Source organism: Malaclemys terrapin, chromosome 15, assembly GCF_027887155.1.
Source record: "Malaclemys terrapin pileata isolate rMalTer1 chromosome 15, rMalTer1.hap1, whole genome shotgun sequence".
Taxonomy (NCBI): Eukaryota; Metazoa; Chordata; order Testudines; family Emydidae; genus Malaclemys; species Malaclemys terrapin.
Window position 1 is genome coordinate 26,546,542 of NC_071519.1, and position 16,819 is coordinate 26,563,360.

Below are 16,819 nucleotides of genomic sequence, written 5' to 3' on the forward strand. Positions count from 1 at the left end.
ACTTCTCCTATATTGCCAAATAGAGACCATCATTAACTAAATCAAGATCGCAAAATTTTTTCCTACTTGTAAAAACAACTGGGAAAGAACAAGATTGTTACAGAACTCAAACACAAATGGGAATTCTCAGCTAAGGTTATCGATGAACATTGACACTTCTACTCCGGTTATTATTTTTAGACCCTAAACTGTAACAATTCAGTCTGCCCTGATAAGAAATAGGACATGACTGTGATGGCTCAGGAGCTGATCAAGGAGTGAATTGTGATTTGAGTCCTTGGTTCCCCTCTTATTCTGACAGGGAAGTGATCTATGCCAACCCTTAACTAGGGACAGATTTCTTTCCCCTTCTACTCTGTTTTAGGACTGCTTAGCTCTTGTTTCTTTTTACTGCATGTTTATTTTCTTCAGACTCATAGAATATCAGGGTTGGAAGGGACCTCAAGAGGTATCTAGTCCAACCCCCTGCTCAAAGCAGGAGCAACCCCAACTAAATCATCCCAGCCAGGGCTTTAGAAGAATTTTCTGCTGATACAGAGAATCAGGTGCTGTTGGCCTTATATCTGTTTGAGACTATTTTTGGTCTTATTCAGAGCATAATCTGTTTATTCTTACCCTAAACTGACTATTCCTTTCCTTATTTATGCCTAATTACATAGCTTTCAAATTCTGTACTTCACTTACGATCTTCCACATTACGGCTGCATTGCTCGTTATTGTAAGGGCAAAGGAACAAAACGAATCTCTTGGTCCTTACATTCTCCTTCTCCACTATAGTCTGAGCAGCAAACTAAATTAATTATTGATGCTACCATAAATAGATAGTTTTCACATCTGTTCTAGCTGGATTCTACTTTCTCAGGTACTTCTAAAGTGCTTATGTCTTTGTCAGTGATGAAACCTGGTCTACTCTGGCCTTATTCCAAGAGGTAATTATTTCACTGCATTAGTGTGAAAGGCAGTCAGTCATCTACTAGATTTATCAATTTTAGGTAACTACCTAGCTTGACAGACCCTAGGGTGCACCCCCCTCCACCTGTAAACATTTTCTGTCTTAAAACATCCCCTTGATAGAGATCAGCATCCTCCCTCCCCAAAGAACACGGAATGCAACAATGAAATTAAGAAGCCCTGGTAACCCACCAGAAACAGTGAGCACTGGATGTATTAGTTTTATGGGCCAGTAGCATCATATAACCCTAAAGAGACTTGACTTTTTAAATCCAGGACTCCTTGAGACTTGGAGGTATATTGTAGATTTAATCCATCATATGGATCAAGCAGCATAATTTTTCTGCTTTCATAACTATCTTTCCTACTCTATAAATCCCCTAGTACCTATCTAGTTGGACAGTCAGTAGGTAGTCATGGGACTTAGAGTAGGATAAATAGTTATGAAAGCAGATACTATATGCTACTTAATCATAGAAATGTAGGCCTGGAAGGGACCTCAAGAGGTCATCTAGTCCATTTCCTCCATGCTTAATGTATGTGATGGATTTTAGTGCACAAGATTTGTAGAACAAGAAGATATTTAGGTGTATTCTCTATAGCCTATTTTACTTTGGCAACTAATTACTTTGACATTGTATTAGAGAGGTAGTTTTTTTATATTATAGCTATCTCCTTCTCTTGCAAAAATATGGTCTATTAGAGCGTAGCACTGGGAGCCAGGATTCCTAACATGTTATGTGGCCTTGGGCGAAAAACTTAATCTCTCTATACTTTGGTTTGTCCATCTGTAAATGCATTAATCATTTTACAAAGGTCTGAGGCATAACTGATGTGCCGTTTAGCACACTTCAGGTGCATTGTAAATAATTAACAGCAGCGCTTGTAAGTGCTCGGAGAGCCTCAGATGAAAACCATTAAAAGAATTGTAAAATAGTAATATTAAGAAAGGAAAAAAATTAAATCTGCCACAAGTTAAATTCAGAGGTGAAAAAAAATCTAGAACAAGATTGTTTGCATTATAGATTCCAAAAACCAGATTCATATTCCATGCAGAAAGAAACCTTTAGTTGGTGTGACCTCTGGAGCCATTTGTCTGCAGGATCCATTGCCATGCTTTGAAAGTCAATGGCATTCTGAATAAGCCTCTCATCAGCAGTTTTAACATCTGAAACCTAAAGAAGAAAAACATATATTAAGAGCCACTAGACTTTATACACTGGGGTAGTTCAGTGGGGCCAAGAACAGGATAAAAGATCTATGGATGGGGGTGGGGGGGGGAAGGGTTAAACAAACAACAATCCGCAGGCCAGTAAACGTAAACGGTAAAATGCAGCATTATATTATTCATGGCAGGACAAAGATGGGGCCAAATAGGAACATAGGCAAAGGGAGTTCACAAACAATTCAGTATTAATAGAGACCATGGTAGTGTGTCTATTAATAGGAAGGTGGTGGATGACATTCTGAGCACTTTCAAAGAGAACAGAGGGAAGGAAAGTTGCATACAGTAGTGACTCCTATTCATAGCAGAAGCTAATAGATGACCAAGCTGCCCAATATATGTATGGTAGATACCTCTAATACAGGCAGAAGAAAGCGAACTACACATCCATCACTGCCATGCAGACAATGAGCACTGCACTAAAACAGTCATGGGAGGCCATACATCATAGCAAAGCCTAGACCAATGCTGTTATTCAAGTACAGAAAGCACTATAAATCAAAACTACCATATATACTTGTTCATAAGCCGAATATTTTTGGTAAAAAAGTGACGCATCAAAGAGCAGGGGTCGGCTTATAAATGGGTCTACACCAAAATTTGATGATTTTAAACTCTGGAATCATTGAATTGAATATCTAATACATTGTCAGTTTGTTTGTTTACCTGGAGCGTCTGCAGGCATGGAGCCCCTCAGCTCCCTGTGGCCACGGTTTGCCGTTTCCAGCCAATGGCTCCAGCTGAGGGGCTCCATGCCTGCAGATGCTCCAAGTAAACAAAACGTCCCGACCCGCTAGCTAAGCACCACTGATGAGTGGGTGTGGCTAATTTGGGAAAGGCCACAGGGAGAAGATGTCTGTGACCAGTGGAACTACTAACTATGCAAACTTGAGCTCAGATCATTAATGACTGTCTCTTTTCCATGCAACCAATCAGCATCCTAGCTGGAAGAAGAGCACAGATAGCAGTAGTGGCTGGGGCGCTTATAACAGCATGGCAATCCAAACAGCATAGTTAAGGGACAACTACACCAAACTTGTTCAGGGAATAGGCCATCTGGATTACACTGGAGCTGCCTAAGGCCAATGACCCAAACAATGAAGTGAGTACTAGATAGCCACAAACTTGGTATATAGGGCAAATCACTTGAAATTAGGAAGCATTCATATGGGTGGTGGTCTCAGGTAAAATACCTGACTGTTATACCAGGGTGCTGTGTACAAGTGAAATGCCTAGTTTAATGCTCTGGGCTTATATCTAAACCACTCACACACATGCTCTACGGAAAGACTATGCAGCTCCCATAGATTGCAGAGGAATGCCCAGCAGACACTCAGCACTTGAGGAAGCTGCATGAGTCAAGCTACAGTTTCTTAAGAACTGGATACTGACGTATTGCCCTCAGGCCAGCCTCTCTCTGGACTAACAGCAAATGCTTTGTATCCCACCAATGATCCACAGAGCCCAGTATGAGAACAGCTGACACAGGTAATATGCTGTAGCCAGGTCTATGCAGATCAGGTGTCAGCTGCTATGAACAGAAATTAATTTACACTAGTGGGGTGGAGCTCTTACTGCTGATATTTCAGGTGAGGCGTATTGCTGCAAATGGTAATGAAAGAGTCTACTAGCTCTTCTTACAGGAAAGAAGTTAACAAATTAAGAAGACTCTTCATAGGTTTTCTTCTCCACAGCAGACAGAGAAACACAGCTGTTTCATTGGTAAGATGTTTTTGGTGGAACCCACTGACTCACTGCATTGATAGTTTACTGGGCAGGTAAAGCATACTTCTACATTATCTCTTTGAAAGAGGAACAGGACACAACCTCTGCCAGCATTTTTTTGTGAACTATTCTATTAATACCAATCAAATTGAGAAAATGATCAAATGAAATTGCATTTTGAGCATCATAAGCTGTGTAATGTCTATTCTGTTAAATTGAGGCCCATAATTGCTTCTCTACTGAAAAGATACAACAAAGACAGCAATCATGGCATGTCATTATCCCAGACTAGAAAACCGGCCTTTGCAGTGAGGACTTCAAAGGCTTGTGGTTCTCGAATTGCATTTGGCTGCTATTGTTGAAGCGCAGGCAATCTTGATTAGGTGTTTACACTGAGGTAAGGCGCAGTGCACAGAGAGTCTGAGTGCCTTGGTCTAGAGCCATTAAAAAATTGTACATTATGTTCCTCGCTTTGAAGTAAGAGGTTTGTAGGGAGGAAAGCAACTCATATTGAGTACAGCTGAGCTAGATTGGGCAGCTACTTCTCTTTCTCTCAAAGAAACTCATCATCAGGTTCTTAGAGAATCAGGCAGCACTGCAAAAAAGTTGATGCTTTATAAAATGCTATATGAATTAATGAACTTACATATCAGCCCATAAGCACGCATTTGTAGTATGTTTGGGTGTATATATAGCTCACAGATCTAATGGGCTGTGAATCTTACAGTAACTTGGAATAAGGATCCTTTAGTATCAAACATAGTAAGTTTTTATAGAGATGATTTAGTGAAATTACATGAAAAGCGCTCTGTATTTTAATGCAACATTTTATACCCGCTATACTTCACTGTTAACTGTGTTGCTAACAATTATGACCGTTCTAACTTGCTGAAAAGTGGAAAATGATCCAGTTTATAAAGATAACATCCAGAGCATGTGTTCTGGATGCTGACACAGATATCCGAGACGCTATTTTTTGTATACTCCTCATCATTCTCTAATGCCAATTATCCATTTCTTAACTGATTAACTTACCTGCCTTGACTGTCCAATTCAGTTTCCAGAACTTTAAGATGAATGATGTTTCAGAGAGGCACCAGACCACCTTTGATTGTCAGCAGGCTAGGAATCAGCAAACAATACTGATACTTCTATAAAGGGCCTTATTTTCTGTGGCTTTGGGCCCAATGTACATCACAGTAAATAAATAGTAACTCCACTGTAGTCAGTTTAGTTACACTGTTGTAAAACAGGCATAAGTGAAGACCGAATCAAGGTTTTTGTTTCTTCTGTTGTAAAAATACATCTTAATGCACACTAACAATCTAATCAGTGTTTTTTCCCTTCTTTTTCAGGGGTTTCCCTCACATTTTTTTCAACCCTTCAAAGGCTCCATGGTACAGCAAGGATGGCTGGATGCCATTCCTTTAGAGCAGGGGTCGGCAACCTTTCAGAAGTGATGTGCCGAGTCTTCATTTATTCACTCTAATTTAAGGTTTCGCGTGCCAGTAATAAATTTTAATGTTTTTAGACTGTCTCTTTCTAGAAGTCTATAATATATAACTAAACTATTGTTGTATGTAAAGTAAATAGGGTTTTTAAAATGTTTAAGAAGCTTCATTTAAAATTAAATTAAAATGCAGAGCCCCCCGGACCAGTGGCCAGGACCCGGGCAGTGTAAGTGTCACTGCAAATCAGCTCGTGTGCCGCCTTCGGCACACGTGCCATAGGTTGCCTACCCCTGCTTTAGAGAATGTTAGACTTGTTCATTTATTTAGCCAGTGAGGATCCAATGGAAAGTGATATGGCCCTCCCAGCTTGGCTAGAAATCACTGTAATTCATAATGGCCAATTCTCCTTCCACCTATTCTGAAATCTAAGCTAATGAAAATCAGTATCTCTGCATCATCTCCTTGACCTCAAAGCCACAAATATACCTGAGTAGATATCTGATTATCTAAACTTTTAACTCCAGACTAAAAAAAAAAAAAAAATTTGACACAAACTCTCAGTTCAAAGAGAATTTTCTAATCATTACCTCAGCTCAGCTACTCAGTTCAGATACATCAATACATTCTCATCCAGTACTTTTCAATCTACTGGTTAACCTGAAGGGATCTATCTTTTCCACTCTTCATCTCACATCCCTATATAATAACCATACAAGCAATGTTTAGGATGCGCCTGCACCAGGACAAGGGCTGTTTGGAAAGCGCCAGGCACATTTTGGGCATTGCTGTTATAAAAACAACAAATTCCTTACACTGCCATGGCCTCAAAAACTAAACCCATCTGGGATTAATTACTTTGACATTTTTGGACCTTTCATTTTTCAGGTGGATGTGTTTTGCAGAACAGGCTTTTTCTCTCTTGTTGTTTTTTTCCTGCATTTTAGGGTACTCCGTGATATGTTAATACACACAAAATGCCAGATTCGGCTCTGTCGCAGCCATGTTAATCCAGAGTAATTCCACTGTATCACTATTTTAACTGTGGACAGAGCCTGGCTCACAATGTCTTGTCCCAAAGGTGGATATTTTTAACTACCTCTACCTTTCTAGTCCATGTATCTCCTAAAGAAAATGCTTAACATGACAATAAATAAAAGAATGCTGACTGCTCATTAGCCTAATCGTAGTGGTCTCATTTACTTTGTGCTTGCCTTGTTGTTATCCCTAATCCGTTACTTACGAGCTCCAATTCTGCACTCAAGCATAGAGCCCCACTGAAGTCAAAGGGAGTCCGTGCACGCACACATACACACACATTATTGCAGGATCAGGGCTCTAGATTGTAAGCTCTTTGATATAACAAGACATAGTCCCTGCACCAATGTTCAGCCTCTAGCACAATTAAATCCCAATCCTTGATTAGGACCTCCAGGTGCTACCACAATAATACCAATACTACTTACTAATAATATGTGGTGCTAGGCATAGCCTACAAATATATTTTCAGAATTTCAAAATGTTAGATCAACAGAAACTTTAATTAGCCTTAATCTAAATTAATAATTTTTGCCATCAACTGAATTATAGATGGAAAAACAAGTGCTCTTAATATCTCTTCTAGCAAAGAGCTTGTCCCCTATTCCACTGTTGTAATACATACAGCAGGTGCCCTCTAGTGTTTGCATCAGTTGTTCATTAGCCTTTTAGAATGATACATAATTTACAATGGAAGGTCTCACTAGCCAGCTTTGTCAATTACAGCGAAAGCTGTGCCGTAACTTTTTATGTTGTAACTTCCATTTTCACATTATTCTATGAGTTGTGGCCAGGACATTAGAGAGACAAGGTGGGTGAGGTAATATCTTTTACTGGCTCTGTGTAGCTTTCAAGCTTGTCTCTCTCACCAACAGAAGTTGGTCCAATAAAAGATATTACCTCACCCACCTTGTCTTGCTAATCTTCACATTATGTAACAGATGGATAGTGCTGTATTGCATTGTAATCCGGTACATTTAACAAACATTTTCAAAAGTATCCCCTAATGTTGTTTGTTTCAATTTTGAGAACAGAACTTGAGAAAACTAGGCCCTTCATTTCCAAGGGATTGTTGTGCCAGCAGCTTCCACTGATTTAAAATAGAGTTGTAAATGCTCAGCAAACCTGAAAATCAAGCTTGAGGTGTCTGTTTGGACACACAAAATCTGGCCCCTTCACAGTTAGCAGATACTCTTGGAAACACGTGGGCCTAAATGTCACTGAGTAAATGTGTGAATGCATCCACCCAGACTGCATCGTATCTATATCCTTTTCTCTGATTTTTCAAGCTGCATACAATATAAATTGTATTTTTTGTTGTGATCAGAGCAATTGGAAAGTTGCAACTACAAGCTTTTTATACTGTTAAGAGGATCAGTTTTTTGATTCTTTCAAAACTATTGTATTCTCAGTGTTCTACCATTAGCTGTAACTTTTCTTTCATGCTGCACCACTGCTGTTTACCACCCATAAGGAAACAAGTGAGTACATTATTAGTAGAGCACATAATTAACAAAATCATGTAAGCTAAGCCAAACAACTCCAGTGCAGAACAAAATCAATCAATTAAGATGTGATGAAGAATCAAATCAAGTAAGATGGAAAATTTTATCACTTTATTACCAAGTAAAACTAAATTAAAATTAAGAGTTATAAAACAAATAAGGGCAGGGGGAGTTTATTATTAAGATAGCTTCATGCAAAATGTTGAAATCTTACAAATAGTTCTGGGCTCATTATCCAAGAGACCACGTCTCCCCTTCTGTTCTGTCAGAGCTATTGAGATCCTCTAGGGCAGTGTGGTCACTGGTCCCTGGAACTTGCTTTTCAAGACTGACTGCAGGGCATTCTTAACTGACAGCCCTTGCTACTGGGAACTTGCTCCCAAGACACACAATCCTGAATCTGGTAACCATCAAAAATCAGGCTTTTAGCTAATGTACCTAACGTAATCAATTTGCATTGGCACAAAAAAGTTTTTTGTCCAAATCAGGGCATGGATTTGATTCCTCCATTGCGATGCCTCTAAAATTCAAGTCCTGGCCTCTGTTGCATAGATGAGCTTGGAGAAAATGGCATGAGGAACCTCTTTTCTGGCCTTCCTCTCACTGAACCCCTGTATGATAGCAGAGCAGTATTCCTACCTACTGTTCAACTGAATACTAAGAGTAAGGCTTGGCTTCTGCACCGACAGCAGGTGACATAGCCAGCTTTCTAGAAGCCATAGCACAACTGGGGGCCATTGATAAGCTACAACTGGGAATATGAACACCACAGAACACTATCATCCTATCCAGGGCAGGGAAGATACACAGCCCAAATGGTTTCTTTCATCACTTGTGCTATGGAGAAACATGTGATTGAAGGAAATCCAGGAATCACTCTGCAAAACCAAGAGATTTAGTAGGTGTGCCCCTTTAATCAGTGGCCCATCCACTTAATTCATAACCTGCCAGGAGATGTTCTAAATAAAATGCATTACCCACCTGCCCTTGATGAACTTCCTCTCGCTTTCTACTGTGCAGATGAAGATAAGAATCCTGTTTTTGTGTAGCTAATCCCAAAGTAAGTTTATTTTTTTCCACAAAGTCTTTTTTTGCTCTCTGTTGCTGAACTTCTACAGATCGAGGAGAAAAAACATCACTGTATGTACCTGAACTGTGTTTGTATTGACAATCATCTGCTGATAGCTCTCCTTTTGTATGCAATCTAAAAGGTACACTGCTTATCCCAACAGGTTGACCATCAAGGCTTAACAATTCTGTATCAAATGCAGAAGATGCATTTTGTCTTTCTACCAGCTGGTAATTTTCCTCCAAGATGTCCTTGGAAGAGAGGTAAGATGAGTCCTGAGAGGAGCCCTGTGGGATTTTCTCAGCAACGTGGTGTCTTCTATTCACTTCAGAAAATTTTGCTCCCTCTTTATTACTCTTCCAGTTGGGATTGTATCTTAGGTTACAGTATCTGTCCGTAGGTTGCTGTTTGCTATGAAAACCAGAAGAGAAATATTAATATTTTAAAAAGAGAAAAACCATTCAAGCACTTTGAATAAGTTCATAGCTAACCAATTTAATATTCCAGCCTTTGCCCACACGCGTGTACACCCTGACACATGTGAGCAGTTCTATTGAGTTTAATGAGACCATTTGTGTGTAAAGTTTCTCGTGCATGAGACCATTTTTAGAATTAGGGCCCCAACAGTTGCACTGAACTTGAGCCGAAGATCCACAAAGAGCACCTTCTTCATCTTTCATTTTAATTAGCATTAAATGCTAATTAGGCTTAAAACTATCAAATCTGAGCAAGGAATACAACATTTTCCTTATATAAATTCATCATGGCACTAACAAGGGGGAGAGAGAGGAACACCCAGAAAATGCAATTATAAAAATGCAACAACTACTTTTTTTCAATTGTCCAGTAAAATTTCATTTAAGAGGGCATAAATTATGAGGCAATAATTCCTGTTTATCTTCCATAGAAAATTCCAGTCACTCCCCGGGGTCTCTGCTCTCTGAGGGAAAGTGCTATTCCAATTAACATTGGTCCCTCACGAGTACTGGATACCTAAGAGGGAACAGCCTATAGATTTTATGGTATTATCTCCATTCATTACCATGCAATGCCAAGATATGTACTTTGCTATTTTAATAGAGCTTTCCCAAAAGTCTTGTGTAGAATACAGATAGTTCTGTTCCTCTTTCGTCTCAACTACGTCATACACCCATGTGAAAAAGCCCCAGACCAAAAAAGAAATTTAAAGAGAGATAGAAAGGAGTAATCTAAAGTGTTGATCAGCAGTATCTTAACTTAATTTTAGGGACAGTTGTCCACAAAGTGGGTTTTTCAACAGTCTCTTAAGAAGTCAGGCACACAACTCTTACTGGCTTTCAAGCCATGGTTATAAGCAGCCTGCTGAACTCTATAGAATCTGTAACAATTAAATTTTAAAGCATCTACTCAACATTTATTAACACTTTCTAAACTAGTTACAAATATAAAGTGTGATCTAAATAACAAATGGACTCTAGTTCTATATTGATGCTTTTAGTTTCAGAGCACTGTCAGTGACCTGATATACTTTGTGCTTGAGATTAGTGTTTCAATCCCTGACAATTTATACCAATTAAGTAACAAGAGCAGTCTTAAAACATCATTATTATTCATAAATGTAAATCATATGCAAGAATAAATGCCGATTTTGAAACAACATAAGCACAAAAATATGTAATATTCTGCTAAAAACAATCACTCAAATAACAAAATATGATTCCAAAGAGTCCTATTGTGTTGAAATGTGTGCACAGCGGCTTGATTGTATTATGTAGTCCAGGTCACCACACTGGAACAAAATGAGCGTGAAGAGCTCCTTCATCTCTAATCATCTGTAGACAAAACACACACCTCTTATTCCTCCCCCCCATTTGATATAAAGGTTAGATGGACTCTGTATTCAACACTTCTGTTGATGAGCAGACAACAGATGCAGGGTTTCCTCTTCAAATTCCTAGGTTAGTAATGGATGTAGAGAGGAGGTTTCATATGCATATACTATGATATTTGCTCCAGTTAATGGACTGTATTTGAGTACTTACTGTGATAACTTCAAACAATATAAAATAAAATTTCCATTTAATGAAGAGCCTCATATTCAGCATAGTATTCAGTCAAAAAAATTACTAAAATTAGAGCATGTTTCTAGCACAATTAACATCCTTTGCACTCGCAATAAAATGTTCAGTAACTGGCCATTTTGCCTGTTGAGGAGGTGAATAAAAGCACGCTATTAATCATTTAGCCTTCATTTGTTTGCCACTTTAATTTAAGTAGACAGTTAGATTGAAATGGCACATTATTATTGCTTCAGGTTTAATTTAATTCTCTTAAACACAACAATTATTCCCAATTTATACAGCATTAAACCTTTTATGCATATGACAGCATATTCAATTTTATTTTATGTATAAAGTTAATGCTTTTGTAAGAATGTGTGAGGATGACAGACAGTCTGCTGGAATTTTTAATTTAGCATTTATATAGTTACTGGATAAAAATGCATCTATTCAACCCTCCAGTTTTTTCAATATTGTTTTAAACATAAATTTTCTAATAGAAGTGCAGCTAACCAAAGTGATTAAAAAAATCACTATCTGAATGTAAAAGTGAAACATGCATTTCTTAAATTATTCAGAAAGCTGCCCCATCCTATCAAGTGCATAGAAAGGGACAACAGTCACCAACTATCAGTTTTGAACAAGTACCCAGTCCGTTATGGTAAGTGCGTTAAGGCTTGATCCAAAGGCCATTCAAGTTAGTGGGACTCCTTCCACTGACTTAAGTGGACTTTGGATAAAGCTCATAGAGAAGAATGGATGTCTATTTTACTGGGCCTATAGCAGCAGAAAATTATCACTCCTCTACGTCAGCTCAGCTGTACTGGCTGGCACTGTGGATGAGCAGAGGCAAGGCTTGGCTCATTTCCCCACACTCCTGCCCATCTACTTTGAGGGCAAGTAAGTGGGTATGAAGCACCCACCTATTTTTGCACTCCCCAAACCAATGTCTAGGTAGCTTATACAGGGGTGTAAGGCAGGTTCTGACTTCCTCAAATGGGAGTGTAGTCAGTGCAAGCTACAATCTAGCCCTCAGTGAACAAAGAATGGTTGCTCTCCCTTCTTTTCTAAAGAAACCAAGTTGTACAGCACAATACATTTCAAAACACATCGCCCTGAATTCACATTCACAGTAAGGCCTGGTCTACATACAGTCTTTGTGCCAATTTAACTATTTCTATTAGATAGGTGTAAGTTACATTTATGCCCACTTTAATGCACTACTTGAATGGCTTAGCACAAGAACAATCAGGCCTATCATAGCTATATACTAAAAATATATTACTTACCTTTCATTATGTTTTCCATAATCTTTTCCATTTGAAAACTGTACTTTGTCATAATTTGTTCCTTCTGAGTCATTCAGACTTTTCTCCTCCAGACTATCTTCATCTAAGCTGTCATTCTCCAGCTCATCAGAAGTCTGGCCTACCAGTACTTCATTTTCATAAATCCGTTTTTGAAGTTCTAACTGATATTGTATCTCTTGAGTAAGGCTTTCAGAATCAGACTCCTGAGAGTCATGCAGACTTGGATGCCAGTTGCCGTCACTTAAAGATGGTCCTTTTAAATTAGTATGATGACCATGTGGCTGGATTAATACTCTTTGAGATAAACTATTATTCATGTTGCAAATGTGTAGAAAGGAAAGAGTGGAAAAATATGATTCAGATGTGAAGAATTCATTCCATATTTTGTGCTGCAGTGTAGACCAGACCTGTGTTTAGGAAATATGAGACTAAATGCAAACAATTTGTTCATTGAAATAGTCAATAACAGTTAAGTTTGTTAAGTATTTAGATGAGTCCTATCAAATTATTTACACAGTCAGTAGCATTGTGGGCAGACTCAGAATTTGATCCTGCAAAGCTGATGCACTCCTGTATTTATAAATGCTTCAGGGAGCAATACTACACACTCAGTAGTATTTTGTGCAATAGGAAATCAATGACACTAAGGCCCTGATAATGCCAACGCTTATACATGTGGTTACTTTACTATTGTTAATAGTCCCGTTCAAAATCCCGGGACTACTACTGGTAGTAAAGTTAAGCATGAGTCAAGTGTTCACAAGATTAGGGCCTAAATGTGTAGTAAATTACTACTCGGCATGAGTAAGTGTGGCAAAATAGGGCTTTTAATCGTTATAAAAATGGCAGCGACAATTCACTTATCCCAAAAATAATAAATCTGTGTATACATATTATCAGGGAAATAAAGTTAAGGCAACAGATTATAGTTGTTCTATCATATGTTCTACATTAGTGATCTTATTTAAACCCTGTTGGATATCTATAGCTATATCCCTCTAGATATAAGTGCAGGACAAAGAATATTTACTTACAAAAATATATTGACAATTTTTAAAATATATTTATGTTAACAGACGAGCCATGTGCAATCACTTTATATACATAAGGGATCAAACGGCTGAGTTAAAACAGTGTCAGCATTTGAAAATAGGAAACATTTGTTAACATTTTAATGCCATTTTCTTTTGTAATAGGTTACAGCAGTAGGGGAGTGCTTGATGCAGCAGGAAGAAAGTCTGTTTGTATTAAAAATGATTATTTATATAACATAAGTTTAATTTTAATGTATGGGTATAGGAAGCCATGTGTCAGGTACGTCACCCCATCAATTTTTAGTTTTCCAGAGGCAACACTTCTTATGGCATAAAATTGTTGTTCTTCATCAGGCCTTTTATTAACACACTGGATATCTATAACTGTCCTTTCTCTGGCATGGATCATACTACATGTAATAGCAGATCTACGTTGGGAGATTATGCATACGCTGTGGGCTAAGGAGTTATGAATCAACTAGTGTGTATAGATTTTTAAAACGATAGCTATGCTTCAGTTTTAAAATAACGCAGGGCTTGAAATATCCATTCACCCACTCAGTGATGAGTAAGAAACTTTCTTTGAGCTGCAGGATTTAACCCATCAATTTTTACAGAAATTAAGCATTCATTTTTCAAGTTTCTAGCTCTTACGGTTGTGAAGACAACCTTACAAATACAAACTAATGAAAGCAAAGGTGGTCCAATGGATAGGGCACGTATTGCAAGATCTGGATTCTGCTGCTAGCTCTGCCACTGAATCGGTCTGTCACTGGGCAAATTATTTCACCTATCTGTGCCTCAGTTACCTCCTCTGTGAAATGAGGATGACTGTGATTTACCTTTGTAAAGTATATTGCATACTCAAAGAGACAGCACTTTAATAATTAGCACTTTTCAACCATAGATTTCAGACAGCCATTTCCATTGTTTCTCTTGCTGTACCTATTTTCTCATAGTAGAAGCAAAGTGAAATTTACAAATCTGGTCAGTATTGCTGCTTCTGTTCAGAACATTGTGGGCAGCAGTGAAACTTTGAAATTGACTTGATTTTTGAAAGTTTCACTGCTGCCCACAATGTTCTGAACAGAAGCAGCAAAACTGACCAGATTAGATGACCAATTTAATGGGATTTGAATAACACCTCAGGCTCCATTTGAAAATTCCAGCTCGAATTTTTCTAATGCACTCTGGTTAGGAGGTGTCAAGAACATTTTTTCAAGCCTCAAGTAACAATTGAGGAAATATCATCTATCAAAGTGCGTTTGTCTCTGTTCTTTCTGCATTGAAAACTTATAGAAGATAATTTAAAAAAAAATCCTCCATTAAACCGCCATAATTTCTACCTGCATTTTAGATTTTAAGGTTAAGGAGTTATTATTTGGGCCTCAAACTAAAGTATCCCTTACAGTTAAGGAAATACCCATTCTTACAGGAATCTTGTCATTTGGGGAGGAGTGCAGGGACATTTTGCATGGAGGCACCTGGAGAAAGGTTATGTAAACTCCTGGCAGGCTGGGAGTGCAATGATTGTGGTGATGGTGGGGAATGTACGAACAGTTGCAGCCCTTTGGATGGTGTTTTGCAACCCCTCTAAGGAGGGTCTGTAATCCTTCCTAAATCCCCCTCCTGGACAGTGGTGTTGCATCATAAAATAGCACTCGCCACCCTTTCATTACTTGTTAATACATACTGTGATGAGCAAATCTGAAAAGAACAAGAAACTGAACAGAAGATATGTGCTACCCTGCTACTCCCTTCTCCCAGGAATTTGCTCACCTCCCCCCCGCCCCGTCCTCTTACCCCGTGCCCGTCCTCTCTCCTAGCCCTCTTTCCCCACCCCCCTTTCCCCACCCCCCAAATCCTCTCGGCCCTCTCCTTTTACCCCTCCCCCAGTCCCTCACTTCACTCCCCAAATCCTCTCCCCTACTCCTCAAATCCTCTCTGCCCCATTCCTTCTACCCCCCCAGTCCTCCCCCCCTCTCTCTCTCTCCCTCCACCCCCAAATCCTCTCTGCCCCTCCCTTCTCCCCCTGCCCCCTTCTACCCCACCCCAGTCCTCTCTCCCTCCACCCCCAAATCCTCTCTGCCCCTCCCTTCTACCCCACCCCAGTCCTCTCTCCCACCCCCAATCCTCTCTGCCCCTCCCTTCTACCCCTCCCCAGTCCTCTCTCCCACCCCCAATCCTCTCTGCCCCTCCCTTCTACCCCACCCCAGTCCTCTTCTCCCACCCCCAATCCTCTCTGCCCCTCATCCCTCCCCACTCCCCTCACTTCACTCCTCAAATCCTCTCTGCCCCATCCCTTCTACCTCTGCCCCAGTCCTCTCTCTCTTTCTCTCCACCCCCCAAATCCTCTCCCCCACCCCAATCCTCTCTGCCCCTCCCTTCTACCCCCCAGTCCTCTCTCTCTCGCTCGCTCTCTCTCCGCCCCCCCATCCTCTGCCCCTCCCTTCTACCCCTCCCCCAGTTCTCTCCCACCCCAGTCCTCCGTGCCCCTCCCCCGTTTCCCCCTCGCGCCCCCCCCTTCACCTGGCCCTGCAGAGCAGCCTCTCCACCAGCGACGGGTGCGCAAAGAGCTATTCCCGAACCCACTCCCCGCACCCCCGGCTGCGCTGCTAGCGTAATGTCACCATGGCGGCGGTACACATACGCAAAACCCCGCCTACAATTGCACCTACCAACCGGCTTCGGGAAAGACGGGATGGGGGGGGGGGGGTGCAGGCGAATGGGACACTCCCTCCTAAAACATCCCCCGCCAGTCTGTGTGGTACCTTCCAGCCTGGGTGAGCTCTCCAGCTGCCCAGTGCTGAGGATGGGGTGGGGGGTGCAGTGCAGGACAGAAGGAGATGGGGGGCAGGGAAGAGGGAAGGGGAAAAGAGGAGTTGATGGGGGAGGGGGGAGAGAAGAAGGAATAAGAAAGGAAGGAGAGAAAAAAGGAGAAGCCCATATAAAATGTAAACCCCTTCAAGCCCTGCTCCACCCTCTCTGCCCTTGTCCCCTGCTCCCGCCACCGCGTCGGTGTCATTCTCATATCAAACCTACCTGTGTCAAATGGGGACAATGAGACTGAGCTCCTTGGTAGAGCACGTTGAGATCTTGTCATGCAAAGTGCTACATAGGAGCTAGATATCATTCAGTAACCTAGGGTGAAATAGACCTCAAATATTAGGATCAACATGACAATTTTTCTTGTTGAGGGTCTTCTGGTTGAAAATGTTCTTCAAATGAATAGGAGACCATCAGGCCTGAACTTGGTCTCACACCAGGTTTGAACTGAGTTACGCCTGACGTACAGCTGCTGCAAAACCAGAATCAGATGCATAGAACCTGATCTAATTCCCGGTAAATCAGTGGAAAGACTCTCCTTGACTTGAATGGAAGTTTTACTGGGCCTATAGTCCCCAAGCAAACCACTTTTTGTTTTTTTTCCACATGCAATGAGAGCTGTTTCAGACCATTCACTTAAATACAGTCC

General features: G+C 40.3%; 1 protein-coding gene across 1 annotated transcript in view; it reads right to left on the reverse strand.

Annotated features, from left to right (window-relative positions):
• The window catches only part of JHY (junctional cadherin complex regulator), a 31,302-nt gene extending 15,379 nt beyond the window's left edge, over positions 1 to 15,923 (reverse strand). Inside the window, exons 1-4 of the mRNA XM_054049495.1 lie at positions 15,874 to 15,923; positions 12,290 to 12,717; positions 8,874 to 9,372; positions 2,016 to 2,126 (exon numbers count right to left, since the gene is read on the reverse strand). Coding sequence (XP_053905470.1) covers positions 2,016 to 2,126; positions 8,874 to 9,372; positions 12,290 to 12,627 — 948 coding nt within the window. The 5' untranslated portion in view covers positions 12,628 to 12,717; positions 15,874 to 15,923. The remainder of the gene's footprint in view (positions 1 to 2,015; positions 2,127 to 8,873; positions 9,373 to 12,289; positions 12,718 to 15,873) is intronic.
• Positions 15,924 to 16,819: the final 896 nt, after the last annotated feature.